The sequence below is a fragment of the Leopardus geoffroyi genome, chromosome A2 (assembly GCF_018350155.1).
Source record: "Leopardus geoffroyi isolate Oge1 chromosome A2, O.geoffroyi_Oge1_pat1.0, whole genome shotgun sequence".
NCBI classification, from domain to species: domain Eukaryota; kingdom Metazoa; phylum Chordata; class Mammalia; order Carnivora; family Felidae; genus Leopardus; species Leopardus geoffroyi.
The window spans coordinates 51,900,096-51,916,699 of record NC_059331.1 but is presented as its reverse complement, the minus strand read 5'-3'; the positions used below and the strand labels follow the sequence as shown (position 1 = coordinate 51,916,699).

Below are 16,604 nucleotides of genomic sequence, written 5' to 3'. Positions count from 1 at the left end.
GGCTTGCCAACTCTCACCCTGAGCCCCTCCCAATGGCCAAAGGCCCCTACTTTTCACAGAGCCCAGCTGGTTGGCATGAGGAGTTTCACGTCAGTGTCCCCCACACAGGAAAAGCAGAGCCCAGCCCCCAATTACCAGGGCCAAAAGTAAGTCATATATGACATGCCCCCATTCCTTCATCTTGCCCCTTCCTTCTGACCTCTGAATCCCTGCACCTGTGTCTACCTCAACACTCCCTTTTTTTCCTACTTGATTACGCATGTCCTACAAGCAGAGCAGCTTGTAAAAGTTTGTCTCATACAGAAAGATTTTTAATGACTTCAGTGAGGAAATTCAGACAAAGGGAAGAAAGGAGAAGTAAGATGATGATTTACAAGCACAACAGGTACCACTGAGTCCTCCATGCAGCTCTAAGAAGTGAACTGTAAATTCAGTGCTGAGCTAACAGGCAGGCAAGGGAAAGAGGGCAACAAGATGAGTTCCGCTATCCATTAGATAGCCCCACCCCGGCACTCCAAGGCCTGCTCAATGAGGACCCCGTGTGGTACCAAAAAGATGTGTCCTCTCCCTTGGAGACCATCTGCCCCCTCTCCTGAGGGGCAAACGGGGGATGCTTCAGCCACATTGGCCTTTCCCAAGCCCTTTGGGGTTTCTTCTGCCTTCGCCAACCCTCTTACCCTACCCAGACCCTTTCACCTGATTAACCCCCACTCTTTCTTCTGAGCTCAACCAATTACACTTCCTCCAGGAAACCCTTCCTGGCACCAGTGTCCCCAACATGTAAAGCAATGTTTGGCTCATAGTAGGTGCTCAATAAATATTTGTCGATTAATTAAATAAGCAAGTGGAAGATTGGATACACACCATCTAATAGGATCCTAACTACTTTCTCTACCTTCAGAGGGGCCGGGGGGAATTCAGGCCTCTTTAGAGAAAAGACTCCTGAGTCGCTGGGGGCCTGGCATCTAGTGACAGGACACCATGGCGGGTTGTCCAGCCTCTGGGTGTGTTTCCCTTTCCTTCCTCCCTAGACATCCATCCACTTCAGCCCACCGATGACAAAGTCCTTCCCTCTAAGGAAACCAGGATCCCTCCCTCACTCACTCTTCCTGGTCCCCAGCTCTGTGCTAGGTCCAGACGATGCAAAGACTTCCTCTGCTCCTGGAAGAACTTAAGCTGGTTCTCACTGTCCCCCTGAGCTTTCCTTAACAGGAAACATGTCCCCCAGCCAAGATAAGGCCAATGTTTGGGTCAGAGAGCTCTCATCCACAGGTTCCAGCTCCCTGAGGTCCACACACACATCCTTGCTGAGCTAGACGTCTGGATTTTTATGTGGAAGTACCTGAGTTTTTAATGCTGGCAACAAATTATCATTTGTTTTATTTTATTTATTTTTGAGAGAGAGAGAACGTGCACGTGTGCAAGCAGGGGAGGGGCAGAGAGAGAGAAAGAGAGAAAGTCCCAAGCAGGCTCCACACTGTCAGCCTGGAGCCCAATGCGGGGCTCAGTCCCACAAATCATGAGATTATGACCTGAGTGGAAACCAAGAGTCAGATGCTCAATCGACTGAGTCACCCAGGCACCCCTATCACTTTTTTAACACTGTGCAAGTGTGCAGCTGACCAAACAAGACCTCTCTGATGGCCTGAGGCTGCCATTTGCAGCACTCAGGGCTGGTCCTGAAAGAGCTAAGGAGAGAGAAAGGCAATCCACATAGAGGAATGAGGATTAGCAGGGGCACGGGCTTAGAGGCTGGGAACAAATCCAGTTGTGTCCAGGACAGCGGGATAGAAATGAAGCTTGGCGCAAAGGTTATTCTAATATCCAATGATAGCAAACAGCCATTGCAGCAAATAATTGCTGTACAACCCAAGTTTCCCATGCTCTGTGCTTGGCTTTCTCCTATTAACGTGATTAATAGAACACACAAATTCCGATTCCAATAGAAGAATTTGTACAAGTGCTGGAGGCTTTTTACTGTGAAGGCACAATTGCTACGCCCGTACAATTTTGCACACATTCTTCTCTGCATGGCTCACCACAGTCTACGAGTTACTTTGCTCCCATTTTATTGATAAGGACACTGAGCCTCCTAGGGATGAGATAAATGGCCCAAGTTCATCCACAAACCTGACTCCTCCCTCAGATCTCTGTCCTCTGCCTCTTGTGCAAAAAAAGAAATTCACATTAGAAACCCACAACCCCACACGGCTTCTGACATCAATGCCCAGGCACTGTGGTTCTGAATTTTCAAGGCCTTATTGGCTTTGTCCAGTGATACTTGACACAGAATGTTAATTTTTAATATGCTAAATGGTGAGATGCTCTTTAATCTAAATTGAATCTCCAGCACCATTCATCTCTCACATCACCTTCTGTTGTTTCTGCTCCCCAAAATAGGCATGTTCATTTTCAGCCAGAAGGCAGGGAAACTATGAGATTCCACTCCTGGGAAAAACATGCTAGGTGGATTAGACAGTGGGAGGTCCCACCTGTATGTCCCCAAAACCACTGTCTTTGGATACAAGGTATCAGAGCCACCAGCCCCTATCCTTCCGTCAGGCCAATCCTTCATGTCACCTATGGGGAAACTGAGGCCCCAAGAGGATAAGTGGCTTGTCTGCAGTCATATAGCCCTTCTGCTGTTCCTGTCCTCACATTGACCATCTTACTGATCTCCTCCCCATCTTACTGAAATGCCACCTGTCCAAAGTCTTCCTCCTCCGGCAGGCCATAATTATCACACACACCACCTAAAACTGAGCGACACTAACCAATACCCTCACCCAGTGCCAGGCACAGCACCGGGCACCTTACACGAGACATCCTGCCAAAGGCCCGCCCAACCCTGTGAAGTAGGCCCTGCTGTTACTCACGTTTTACAGATGAGGAAACTGAGGCACTGAGAGGCGACACCTCTTGCCGAAAGTCACTCAGACCTGGCATCTGAACCTATAACATCTGAGTTCAAGCCCATCTGAGTTCGTGGGGCTGGGTATCCCCATCTCCAGCTCAGCCCACCTTCTTCCCCTAAGAGGAAGAGGGTGAGCAAGATGTCATGGCCACCATCTGTCATCTCAATCACCCTATGTGAGCACCTCAACACCCAAGGTTCCCATCTTGGGTTTATATACTAGGGTGTTTGTTGTGTGGAAACTGCCTAGAGATTTCTAAGTGGGACTGGCCCTACAGAACACACAAATATTTTTATTCTATGAGCTGTTATTTCTTTTTTAAATTTTTTTTTCAACGTTTATTTATTTTTTTTGGGACAGAGAGAGACAGAGCATGAACGGGGGAGGGGCAGAGAGAGAGGGAGACACAGAATCGGAAACAGGCTCCAGGCTCTGAGCCATCAGCCCAGAGCCTGACGCGGGGCTCGAACTCACGGACCGCGAGATCGTGACCTGGCTGAAGTCGGACGCTTAACCGACTACACCACCCAGGCGCCCCGTGAGCTGTTATTTCTAAAAAACAGAGGAGACCTCAGAACCTGCAGGGAGCAGAGCAGGGCAGGGTGTAGTGCTGGGGAGGGGGAAGCCCAGGAAAGATGAGGAAGAGACAGGGAGGCTGTTCTACTCTGGTGCCTCCCTGCTCCTCCCCTCTCCCCAATCCATAGCCTTGGGGGTTTCACACCAGCAACCCCAGGGCTGAATCTAGCTCACAGATACATTGTATTTCATCCTAGGCTATTTTTAATGGGAAGATTTTACTCAAATTCCAGGTGTCCTGCTTCCCTTGGAAGACTGACATCTACCACATTGGTTCCACATTCTCCCACAAGAGCTAAGACATAATTTCCCCCTTTAAAATGACTGAGATTCTTCATGTTGCCCCAGTCCCCACTACTCCCTGTTGCCCCCCACCCACCTACTTCACTCATTCACAAAAGCTGCTCAGCCCCATGGCTCTGCAGATTTGCAACCCCCTGCCCTGTGCTCTGTCCCAGGACCCAAGATCTCAAAGCCAGTCCCATGAATCCCCAGATGAAAGAACCCCTGAGCTATGACCAGACTCCCAGAACTGGGGAATACCCACATTTTCAACTGGTCACACTCCAGAACGTTTGAATCACAGACCCTCAGAAGATTCAAAGACTCACTCTCTGTGAATCAATCAGGACAGGCCTAGGAGATAGACTGGCCCCAGTTTTGCTAAGCTTCTTCTTAGTGAAGCCCTTATTTATACCAAACCTATGAAGAGTTGTGAATAGACCCCAGCAGGACCACTTCAGGAACCTTGGAACCTGTGGGATCCTTAGGACCCACCCATCCTACTGAACTCCCCTATTATCAAGACTGAGGCTCAGAGAAAGGAACTGGCTGGTCAAAGCCCAGCAAACTGCCATAACAGGCCAGTATTGACTGGTCACAGCCCTTTCCCTCAGAGGCCCCACCACTATCCCCAGTTCTCCTTTCTTCCCTTTATCAAATCCCACTCCCAGGAAAAAGCCTGAAACTCATTCACACCATGGTGTCCAGAACTGATGATGGCTTCCCTCTCCCAGGGAATCTAAAGGAATTGGAGTTTTTATTTCAAGGAATGAAGCCCAAGTGGAATGATTTCAAATGTTGACTGTGGGTAGAATTGGACAATTCTTGTCCATACCTTGGAGCGAATGAGTTTGGGAGGGGACTTGCAGACAGGCAAACGGAGCAGGGAGGAGGGACGTAGAAGGCACACCCGACCAAACATGTGGCAGGAGGTACACACAAGCCACGCCAGCAGAGGACAGGCCTGATTTGGTTGGGAGGGGGCCAGGTAGTGAAAATGTGGCCGCAAGCATGGCTTGGGGGTCCGATCAAGAGGCCAGAGAGCCAAGCTGAGAAGCATGGACTTTATTCTGGAGGTAGTGCGGAGCCTCCAAAGATTGCTGAGCAGGGAGTAAGGATCGGATTGGTGAGGCAGGGAAAATTGTCTGGAAGTGAAGAAACAGTGGGTTGGAAGCGGGCCGCTATGTCCCGGCCCTGCATGATGAGGACTGCACTTCACCCCCATGGTCCATGAGACAGGCCACTAGCCTCCACTGAGTGTATGCCACACCCCGGGCACCGCTTGACTACGTCCTGTGTGTCCCCTAGGAAGTCAGCACTTCCGGCAGGGTGCTCTGTTTGTGTCTCTCACTGCTCTGTCCCAGTGTCTGGAACAGTGCTGGACACATAGTAGGTGCTCAACAAACACTGACCTAACGAATTCTGTCCTGAGATGCTCACAACCACTCATGGGCTACGTACAGTCGTCATCCCCATCACAGAGGAGGACACTGAGGCTCAGAGCTGGAGGCACAGGCTGGGATTCACACCCAAGGCAGGGGTCTCCAAGTGTGTGCTCGATGAAGAGATCGGGAGGAAATGCAAAGCAGGAACACGGGTGTGGTGGGGGGTGGGCCTGGTGGTGTGTATGTGCTTTCTGTCGCCCCCATAACAAATGGCTACAGACTGGGTGGCTTTATTCTCTCACAGTTCTGGAGACCGGAAGTCTGGAAATCAGGTGTTGGCAGGGCCATGCGGCCTCCAAAGGCTCTAGGGGACATTCCCATCCTTGCTTCTTTGGGCGTCTTCATGGCTGCGGCGTTCCTTGGCTGGTGGCTGCATCCTGCCATCTCTGCCTCCATCTTCGCATGGCCTGTGCCCTCTGTGTCTGTGTCTTCTCCCTCTGTCACGTATGAGGACACTTAACACTGGGTTTAGGCCAAGATCCTTAACTATATCAGCAGAGACCGTTTTCCTTATTTCCAAATAAGGTCACCTTCATAGTTTCCATGGATTAGGATGCGGACATATCATTTTGTGGGGGACCACTCTTCACCCCACTTCATGGTGTCTCTGGCATTTCACAGGAGCCCGCTCTGGGCCTGGCGCGAGTGCTGGGTGCCTGGCTGGTGCCTGCAAGTTTTCTGCTTTGTTTCCACCACCCCACCCCCACCCCCCTCTCTGTGCTTCCCCATGGGGCCAGCCCCATTCAGGACGATTCCCGGGAAGCTGAGTGTCTTTCCCAGGCCTCCCAGGCCAACCTTTCTGCACTCTGTCCACAGGTTTACCGGGCACCGCTCCAGATCTGGAAAAGAGAAAGCAGATTTTTGGGCAAAACTTTATACCTCCAAAGAAGCCAAAAACCTTCCTGCAGCTGGTGTGGGAGGCACTGCAAGATGTGACGCTGATCATCCTGGAAATCGCGGCCATCATCTCCCTGGGGCTGTCCTTTTACCACCCGCCTGGAGAGAACAATGAAGGTAAGACCCCAGCGCCCCACCCTGCACCAAACGTGTACCTGCGGGTACCCAGGACTCAGCCACGGCTCCTCCAGGTGAGGAAATTGAGGCCCAGGGGACAGGGCCCCACCCACAGCCCCCGGTCCCCAGTTTTCCCATGTGCAAGATGCAAGGATTGCACCAACAGTGGAAGGAACTACAGTGAGCATTTATTGAGCACTTACAGTGTGCCGAGCTCTGAGCTCGGATGTCATCTTCCTAAATCCCCATGAGGTAAGGGCCATGATTAGGTGCATTTTAAAGATGAGGAAAACAAGGAACAGAGATGGGCATTAACTCACTCAAGGTCAACGAGTGGGTGCTGGACCTGCTACCACCATGGGTGTGACGGCCCCAGGCTTCCTCCTCCCAGTTTCCCTCTTAGGTCTCATCCTTCATGCGTGCGTGAGACTCAGTATCCACGCTATTCCTCCTCTTTCACGTTCCTATCCCGGAGTTGGTTCACTATCATGCACACACTTGTGAGGCTGACACCGAACATGTTTTCCCACGTGAGGAGTCCTGGTCTTGAGAGGGCCTCCCAAAATCTGTCCCTGAGTTCTGACTGGGGACACTGCTCCGTTGATGGAGGAAGCACCACCCACTCATCCAGGGAGGGTTGTGGAGCAGACCTACTCTTGTCAAAGTCAGAACTTAGGACTCCTAATGGAGAACTTCAACTTTCCCTCATCTTTTCATTCCAGAAAGCGAGCACCTGCTAACAGCTAGTGCTTTATCAACTCAATGACTCTTTCCTTTATGATGACACAGTCTTTCAAACCTATGTCACATTACAGATAGATAGATAGATAGATAGATAGATAGATAGACAGACACATACTATGGGATCACGTAAGATATATTGTTTTGTTAGATTTTTACAATCTGATTTTTCATTAGTAGGATGTTATAAACACTTGTTATTATTTATGATTCGACATTTTCCTAGTGAATGTGCTACATCAACAGATAATCCTACTATGTTCATTGCTTCAAGCAAGGAAATAAAAAGTGAATAGCTTATAAGAAATAACCATTATGGGCCTCATTTCCCAGATGAGGAGGTGGTCTCTGAAATTCCTTGAATATCTGTCCCCTCACCCCATCCAAAGCCAGAGTTGCCCAAGTCTATTAGTTGCCCAAGTCTAATGACCGAGTCTCTTAGGCCAACTACCTCAATTTTTTGCATAATATTACTAAGTTGCTTTTTATCCTGTGTGACTCTTCCCAGAAAGGGTTTAAAGACACAAGAAGGGCACATCTCACAAGATGAAGTTGAACAGAAAAGACAGACAGGAAAGGAATGGAAGCAAATAAACCAACCATATTTGCTGCCATGACTGAGACTTAAATTTGACTTTAAGCTTCCTGGAAGCCAAGGCAGAAAGGGAATTAGGATGACTTTCTTAGCTCAGGCTATCAACAAGGCGGGAAAACAGTTTCTTCGGTTGGTAGCATGTCCCCTGACAGTGAATTCTGGGATGAACTTTCACATAGGGCCTTATAAGAGATGCATATTGGGCAACAATCTTTGCAGGAGTTTCACAGAAAATGTAGAAGGCTACACATGGCTACTTGAATAAGCCTTGAACTCAGCTAAAGGTGCAACACACAACCAGAATAATAATGATCATTCTTCTAACTATTTGTGTAGCCGGCATTAGTTGGGAGCATTTACAGTAGAAGTTCATTTGATTTTCACAAGAACCCTGTGGGTAGGTGCTGTTATCATCCGGGAGCCGAGGCCCTGAGATAGTAAATGACTCGCTAGGTCACACTCTAGGAAGCAGCAGAAGCATGACTCAGACCCAGACGTTCTGGCTTCCGAGCCCACGCTCTATCACTCAGCTGCATTTCCTCAGGAAGGGACAGGACTGAGTCAATGCCCCCCAGGTAAATGGCTTCCTGTGACCCAGTTTAGTGCAAGATAGAGAAGTCAGAGGGCAGATGGTAGAGAGGGCTCCCGTGAGAGAACAGATTAGCTCCAAGTGCATGCCAGGAGGAGCCTTCCCACATACAGCCCTCCAAACAGGGCTGCCATCTCTTCCCTTCTAGAGACATGGAAACCAAGGCCCAGAGAGGGGAAGAACCTACCCAAGGTCACACAGCTTGTTAGGCAGTAAGGCTCGACTTTCAATCCAAGTCTTCTAGTTCTTTCCACTGCCCCTCCCTACCTCTAGCTGAGACACTAGCTCAGGCCAGGCCTGGGTGGATGAGGGCAGCCACTGCACATATCCCAGCACCAGAGAGTGAAGTTCCTGCGCTTTGTGGCTATACGTTCTCCCCAATGCCCAGGCTCTGGCCTGAGCTCTGAGTTCTGGACCTTCCATGTTGCCAGGCCCACCGCCCTGCCAAGTCAGACTCAAGCTTCATCAGTCATGTCCAGAATGATGCTGGTGATGGGTTTACAAACCTTAGAGCCTTGTGGCACCCACCGCACTTTCCTGTTTGCTTCCTTGGCTCAGAGTCCTCCAGATACTTGGGGGAGGTCACACAGCATGTTCATGACAGAGCTGGGATTGGCACACCAGTGTTCCCAACTCCCTGTTCATAGCAGCTCCCCTAGTGTCAGAGTGCCAGCAGAGTGACAGGCACATAGTAGGTGTTTAGAAAACGTTTGTGTCTCTTCTAGTTTCGAGGGCCCATATTTGATGCCGGGCCCTGGTAACCTTCTAGAAAGTCACTTTCCCATTTTGCTGATGGACAAGAAGAGTAGGCCCAGAGAGGCCAAGAAGTTCCCTGAGGTCACACAGACAAAATCCGAACCTTACAAAGCCCCAGGTCCAGGGAGAGCAGCTGCGGGCTGCTCAGAACCTATTCCTGCCCCAGCCCAAGGGGCCCCAGAGGAGACCTCAGCAGGGTCTACCCAGTGCCCCCCTTCTTTCCATTTCCCCATCTCTTTTCCCTGATTGCATCTGGAACAGCAGGAGTTGTTCCCAGGGTCCAGCAGTTCCTGGTAGCTGAAGGCCTAACCCAGCAATCCACAGCCCCATTCTGGCCCACCCAAGGCACAGAGCGACCATCAGACAGTTCTCAGAAGGAAGGAAAAACAAATGGGCTTTGGCCAGCAGAGTGCCCTCAAGGAACCAAAGGGCTCCTTGGTATAGAACCAGCAAAGGCAACAGGCAGGGTTGGGAGTCAAGGGAACAGAGTGTGAACCCTGCTCAGCTACCACCCCCTTGGCTTCCAGAAGCCAGTCCAGGGAGAGTAGCTCATGCAAAGGAGACCATTTATCTCGTACCCAACAGATGCCAGGCCCTTACTAGGCCCTGGGGTCACAAAGTCATCCCACATTACAGCTGTCCAAACTGAGACTCAGACAGACCAAGTCACTTACCCAAGGTCACACAGCAGAGCCTGGATTCAAAGTCAGTCTTTACAATTCCAGACCTCAAAGGCTTTCCATGGTCCTGGGCTATCTCTGAGTGTCCTAAATGCTGCAGTGACTGCTGTCATCTGTAAATGGGGGGGGGGGGACACCGATGAAATACACAACAGGGAAAGAATAGTCTTCCCATTTACAAAGCACGTAGCAGAGGCAGAGAGTAATAAAAGTCCCATAGAGCAAAGAACTGGGGCTCTGTGTGTCAAGTCACTCCCGTGAAGTCCAAAAGAGCACATTTCCATGGATTGGGTTTCTGTTTAGAAAGATTCACCTGTGTTTCCCAGGCTTTGGGGCTTCTGGTGTCATTCATGATGGTGGAGGGGTGCCCTTGTACGCCTCCCTGGTCATCGCAGCTGAACTCCAGCTGGACGCCTCCATAGCTTGGGGCCCCAGGCTCCATCCAAGGCTGGCTGTGAACTTGAATGCATTTAGGCATTCTGCACACTGGATGACAAAAAACAGCAGCTTTCACTCTTTGTTGGCTATGTGCTCAGGAGGGTGAGTGCTTTACATAAAGGCTCTCCCTCTGTCCTCTCAGCCACCTTCGAGGGAGTGTCTGTCACCACCCCCATTTTGCAAATGAGAAAACTGAGGCACAGTGGTTAAGTAGCCCGGTCATAGGCACCCAGCAGTGCCTGAATCACAGCTGGGATTTAAGCTCAAGGCTGGCCCGATGGCAGTTACATTAGCATGATTATGATTATCATCAGCACTAAAGGCTGGTCCAGTTAAGCAGTTTAAGATTATTGCATAAGTCTGAAATTTCAAAAGAAAAAAAGAGTGACATCGAGGACCTTGTGCAGTGATGCGGTTGTTTACTAGTCTGCAGAGTGTGACTTGTTTGGTGAAAGCTGTGGAATTTCACCAGGAGTGATGCATACTGCTGGGCCACATGATTCTTTACCGTCCCAAGCTTAGGCCCACCACCTAGCCTGGACCTCCACCCCTCCAGGGGCTGGAAAACATTCCCTGGCACCACTTGGCCTTCTGGTCATGTTGCTTCTGACCCTCTGGCTTCCCAGAAGCTCCTGCTGGGATCTCTCAAAACTGTTCTCTCTTCCTTGGGGCTGAAGTGGACTTCCAGACAGTTAGCCAAGGGTCTTTGGCAACGTGAGGCCAGCACATGGCAGAGGAGGCCACTGGGCTCAGGGACAGTAGGCAGACCAGATCCAGATTCCAGGCCTGGATTCAAACTCCAGATCTGCTGTATGACCCCAGGTGAGTTGCCAGCCCTCTCTGAACCACTTCTCTTGGTCAGCTTGAGAACTAAAGTGAGTGCTTGGCACAAGTCACTTGTGAATGGTCCAGTCCCCTGCCCTGCCACCACAAAAGGGAAGCTCTCTGAGTTTTCCGGGGATGGATAGTCTGATGCTACTCGGGTCACTTTCCATAGAAAGGGCTGTTCACCACCTCCTGGTGGAGAAAAGGGGCTGGGCTAGTCCTGGCTGTCACACCTACCTTGGCTGTTCCCTCACCTCTCTGAGCCTTAGTTTCCTCATCTGTAAATGGAGGTAACTCTCCCTCTCTGGGTCCTTTGGGGGACACAGGAGGCAGGGTGAATGGAGGGGCTTGGAAAGACCCTAGGACCTAGTCCTGCATGGGCAGGGCCTGAGGCTTTTGTATCAGATAGGCCTGCTTTTTTCTTCTTCTGTTCACATGGTGGGCCTGGCAGGCACAAGCAGTTTGGGGAACCAGACTGGGATGTTCAACAGTGCAAGAGTGTATGGGATGCACGGTCACTGTAGGACAGATGAGCAGCCTACAGCCTAGAGGGTGGCATCGAGTCCAACCAGAGATGCAAAAGGGCTGTGTGCTAAGCTCTAGGTGGGGCTTTCACCTTCCTCTCCTAGAACCTGGAAGGAGGTCTCCGTGACTCCAGTTTTGCAGAGGAGGACACTGTAGCACAGAGAGGACAGTGAGTTACCCAGGATCACGCAGGGGCAGTGGCAGAATTAGAACCAGCTCGTTGGAGGTCGGGCCCGGCACCGTGGTTCCTGCCCCCCAGCCTGCTGTCTGCAGGCCTGCCTCACAGTTGCTGGAAGAATGGAAAGAAAGCACATCAGCCAAACTGCCCTCCAGACCCTGATCAATACTGACCACCTTCGTCCTGTTACATCCTCACTTTTTCTCTTTCTTCGTGAATCAGGCCTGTCCTCTGTGCTGGGTCTGTGCTGGAGCCACCATGGACCTTACCTCACTGAAGTTCAACCCTCACAATAGGTCCCCCAGATAAAGAATATCCATCGCTTTTTACAGATCTGAAAACTGAGGTTTAAAGAGATGGAGTCGTTTGTCCAAGATCCCACTCCTAGAACCAACACAGAAAACTGAAGGGTTCACCACCCAGACACGTTGGATAAATTGGATCGTGTTCATCCAGTTATCAACGTTTTTTACTTGGGGAGCTGGGATTTAAATCCAGGCCCGTGAGGCCCCTCCTGCCTGGCTGACCCCACCCTGCCTGCTTCCTTCTGCCCTCTGCAGGATGTGCGACGGCCCAGGGAGGGGCAGAGGATGAAGGGGAGGCGGAGGCGGGCTGGATCGAGGGGGCGGCCATCCTCCTCTCTGTCATCTGTGTGGTCCTGGTCACGGCCTTCAATGACTGGAGCAAAGAGAAGCAGTTCCGGGGCCTGCAGAGCCGCATTGAGCAGGAGCAGAAGTTCACCGTGGTTCGGGCTGGCCAGGTGGTCCAGATCCCTGTGGCCGAGATTGTGGTTGGGGACATCGCCCAGGTCAAATATGGTAAGTGTCCCAGCCACAGAGCCAGGTGCTAGAGCTAGAGTCTGGGCAGAGGCGGGACAGGACGGGCAGACCCAAAGAGGTGGGCCCAGGGAAGGAAGTTGGTTCCTGAAAGCTAATCCCAAGGCAGGATGTCTTCTGAGATCCTTTGGGAGGTAGAAGGCTACTTCCTGGAGGAGGTAGGATTCCAGAATCCTGAAAGTCAGAAATGGCAGATACATGGCACATGTGCTACCACTCTCAAAACCTCCACCTGTAACAGACATTACTAATCAATCACAATTCAAAGCCTAGATACAGAAGCCTTCTCAACATAATGCTCCAAGGACCACTGACACTCAGAATGGGTTTATGAGACAAAATCCCTTTCCCATCTATAATTGAGCTGTTGATGGATGGTTGTTGGGCTAGAGAGGGTGTTGTAGGGAGTGGACGTGGATGGGCCTGTGATACTACCGTGGAGAGAGTGGGCAGGCTGGCTAGTGCCAAAGGGGGTATAGGTGAGATATGTCCTGGGTAAGTAGAGGCAGACGATGGGGAAGAGATTGGAGTTCCCTCTTCACTCCACCTTAGGGGGCTTGGTTTCCTCTGATAAAGTGGCCTGTCATAGGGTCTCCTCAGCCTAGCCAAGACAGACTAGTCCCTCCTAGAAGAACTTTCCAAACTGTAGTTGAGACCAGAGAATGAATCATTGAGAAAACTGGGCCCCAAATCCACACCAGGCCAAGAGAAGCACTTTATAAACAGAAGTACAAGCCCACTCGAACTAGGATTGTTCTTGGGCCCAGCCTCAGCCCTCCAGGCCTTGCGCCATTCACCTTGGCTCCAGTCTTCAGCTGCCTATTGGCCTGTGATGAGTGCCATCTTGGTTCCAACACCCTGGGAGCTCTAGGCAGCTTGTCCCCAATGGTGAACTTGACCTTGCAAACACACCTTCAAAGGAATGTTCCCAGACCCTCCAGCCACCTGAGACCCTGCTAACTTGATTGCCCTTCCTACCACCAGGTGACCTCCTCCCTGCTGACGGCCTCTTCATCCAGGGCAATGACCTCAAAATCGACGAAAGCTCCCTGACGGGAGAGTCTGACCAGGTGCGCAAGTCCGTGGACAAGGACCCCATGCTGCTGTCAGGTGAGATGTGGCCCAACGGTGGGTCACTCCCATTGCCAGTTCCTGCCTCTATGCTGTGGGGGGCACCTGTGTCCCCTTCATGAGGCTGGAAGTTCTCAAAGACTTTGTTCCTTGGCTTCAGATCTCCAGCCAGCTCAGCCCCAAATGACAGCTCCCTCCGTTTCCCCCCAACAACCGTACTTTGAGCCTACTGTGCACTTAGCACTGCTCCAGGCCCTGGGGATAGTGCAGTAAAGAAAATCGACAGAGAATCCCTGCCTTCATAGAACTTACTTTCTAGTGACTTAGTCTTCTGAAAAGTCAAACACCAGAGGCTGTTCTTATCAGGGATAGGGAAGGATTGATCGGGTGACAGTTATGTTCAATACCTACCATGTGCCAGGCACTGGGCTGGGTACTGGGGATACAGCAATGAATGAGGCTGACAAGGCCCCTGCCCTGAGAAGCTTGTGGTGCAGTGAGAAGCCCCAGACATTGTGAAAACTCCAGAAGATGGTGGGTCTATGATGAAAATAAAGCAGAGCGATGGAAGGCAGGTGGCTGCGGGGAGCGGGGGGGCCATGTTTGAGGTGAGGTGTGAACAATGAGAGAGAACTGGCCTAGCGACTATTTGTGGGGAATGTATACGAGGGAACAACAAGTGCAAAGGTCCCAACGCAGGAGGAAATTGAGTAAAATGGACGGGGTGGAGGGCCTCGATGCCAGCTCTTGAAGAGTTAGTTTGGAAATGTTCTAAGTGTGACGAGGGTCATCTGGAATAGTTTTAAGCAGTGAACTAGTCACACTGCATTTGTAAAATCTCATTCTGGCTGCTGCAGGGGGCAAGAGAGGAGGTAGAGAGACCTTGCAGAGGTGAGGCACCTGCTGGATGAGACACTCCCTTCGAGGGGACACACAAAGGGTCTCATTGCTCAGCGCGGCTCGGGAAACATCCTCTGAGAAGCTGCCCTGGGCCAGGCCCCCACAATGATTCTGAGCCTCCTCCTGACCATGAGGGCCTCCAGCCTGTAGACTGCAAACAGCTCATTCCACAGTAGAGGAGTGAGAAGACGCGAGAAAGCCAGAAAAGGGACAGAACCACTTAAATTGGAATTGAGCTGGGTTTTAAAGGGTGAGTAGGAGCTCGCCAAGCAGAATTATAGAGGAAGGGCCTCAGAGCAGAGGCAAATGTGTGCAGAGACACAGAAGTCTGAAGGAATATGGGATGTCCTAGCAATACACAGAGGACAATCAGCAGGTCTGCAGGGTAGGATGGGAGAAAGGAGTGAGAATCGGAGCTGGGGCATTTATTTATCCAGAACATACGTAACCAACATTTGTTAGGTAGCTCCTGTTTGCCAGTGGTTGGTGGGACAAGTAAGGTCCCTACCTTCCTGGAGCTTAAAATCTAGTAAAAAGAAACAGACAATAAAGGAACAAGCAAGCAAATATGTAAGATAATTTCAAATATTCAGATGACATTATACCACTGTAATGAGATAGAGGCTCTGAGAAAGGGGACAGGAATCTTTTTGGTCAGGGAAGGCCTGTCTGAGGAGGTTTCTTGTGAGCTGAAACCAGCACAACGAGAAGAAATAACACTCCAGGTAAAGGGACAGGAAGTGCAAGGGCTCTGGGGACTAGGAGATCATATAAAGCCTTGAACGCCTTCTTGGAACTTAGGGCCACATCAGGGATCATGTCACTGAGGCTCTGGTTCTGACCTCTGAGATAAAGTGGTTGACAGAGAGGCAATCATCCTTGGGAAAAGTGGCCTGGTGGGTCATCTGGATCAGCAGAAGTCAAGTGGAGGCACTGGGCCTGAATGGATGGGTGATGAAGGTTCCAGACAGTTTGGAGAAGGGAGAGGAGGGGTAGTTACATCACAGGAGGCTAAGGAGATAAAATGTTGAGAATCACTGACTCGGTGCATCACAGACCAGCCAAGGAGATGGGCACAGGTGCAGGGACACTCTGGAAAAGACACAGACAGGGCAGAGATGGGATGGGAAGTCAGCTAGCCAGCCCAAGTCGAACCAACTGTTTGGACCTTTACCTATACATCTAACTGGAAGCCCAGGTAAATAGTGTAGGCCCTGGGCCTCCAGATGTCACGAGACAGCAGCCAAGGTGTCTTGGGATGCCCCTGTGGGCAAGATACAGCAGGATGTGCTAGGGGCCAGGAGATTGGGGTGGGTTTGTGCTGATTGGTGGGTTGCTGGTAATCCAGTGGGAGGTTTCTGGGCTTCTCTGGAGCTCTATCCTGTTTCAGCATGGAAAGTATGCCTGTCAACTTTGCAGAGACCATGCATGAGTGCAGGGGGATGGCAAAAAGAAAGCAAGAGTCAGGACCCACCAAGAATGCCAGAGCGCAGGGTGAGCTTGACTGTGAACTGTAGTGCTGACATTCTGAAACATATCTGCATGGGGCTGGGACGGCCAAATGATTCACACAGGCTCACGGGGAATGGGGGGGTGAGAAGAGGGTATAGGCAGCCCTACAGAAAGCAGTCTACAGAAAGAGAAATTCTGTGACAAAACCATTCTAGGACAAAAGAAGCTGCCTGGCAGCTGGTGAGTTCCTGGTCACGGTTTGTGTGTAAGCAGGCCTGGACAGGCTCTGGGGTGTTGGGGGTGTTGTGGAGTGGACCCAAGCACCGAATGGGCACTGCATTCAATGCCCTCCCAGGCCTGAGAGTCACAGATTCATCACACCCATCCTCACCTTGTACCTCTGCTACAGGTGCACCTTGCTTTGTTCCCTCTGCCCTGCCCCTGCTGAAGTTGCTCCCCACTCTTAGATGGCCCTCTCCCTTCCTTGTTACACATTTAACTCCTGTTCATCTGCTCAGGCTCCACCCCCTTCAAGAAGCCTTCTCTGCCCACCACTGCCTGTGGGCAGTCACCCCCATACAGCATGGCACTCACACACATTTCAGCCCATGACACCCACGCTGTGTTTGGCCCTTTCGAGCACAGCCCCATCATGTTGACCGAGTCTCTCACCATGCAAACCATCTCAGATAAGGTAAAGAGTAAAATTCTTCCAGTTCTGCCTCCCAAAGAGATCTAATGATGTCACTCTTAGGGGCCCCTTCCATCCTTGGCCGTATGCAGATA

At 51.0% G+C, this 16,604-nt stretch overlaps 1 protein-coding gene across 19 annotated transcripts in view; it reads left to right on the top strand.

Moving 5' to 3' along the window:
• The window catches only part of ATP2B2 (ATPase plasma membrane Ca2+ transporting 2), a 424,560-nt gene that overhangs the window by 333,968 nt on the left and 73,988 nt on the right, over positions 1 to 16,604 (top strand). For all 19 annotated transcript variants that reach the window (XM_045493803.1, XM_045493802.1, XM_045493801.1 and 16 more), the window contains 3 exons: positions 6,035 to 6,232; positions 12,120 to 12,377; positions 13,380 to 13,505. In XM_045493803.1, the coding sequence (XP_045349759.1) occupies positions 13,493 to 13,505 (13 nt within the window). In that variant the 5' untranslated portion in view covers positions 6,035 to 6,232; positions 12,120 to 12,377; positions 13,380 to 13,492. The remainder of the gene's footprint in view (positions 1 to 6,034; positions 6,233 to 12,119; positions 12,378 to 13,379; positions 13,506 to 16,604) is intronic.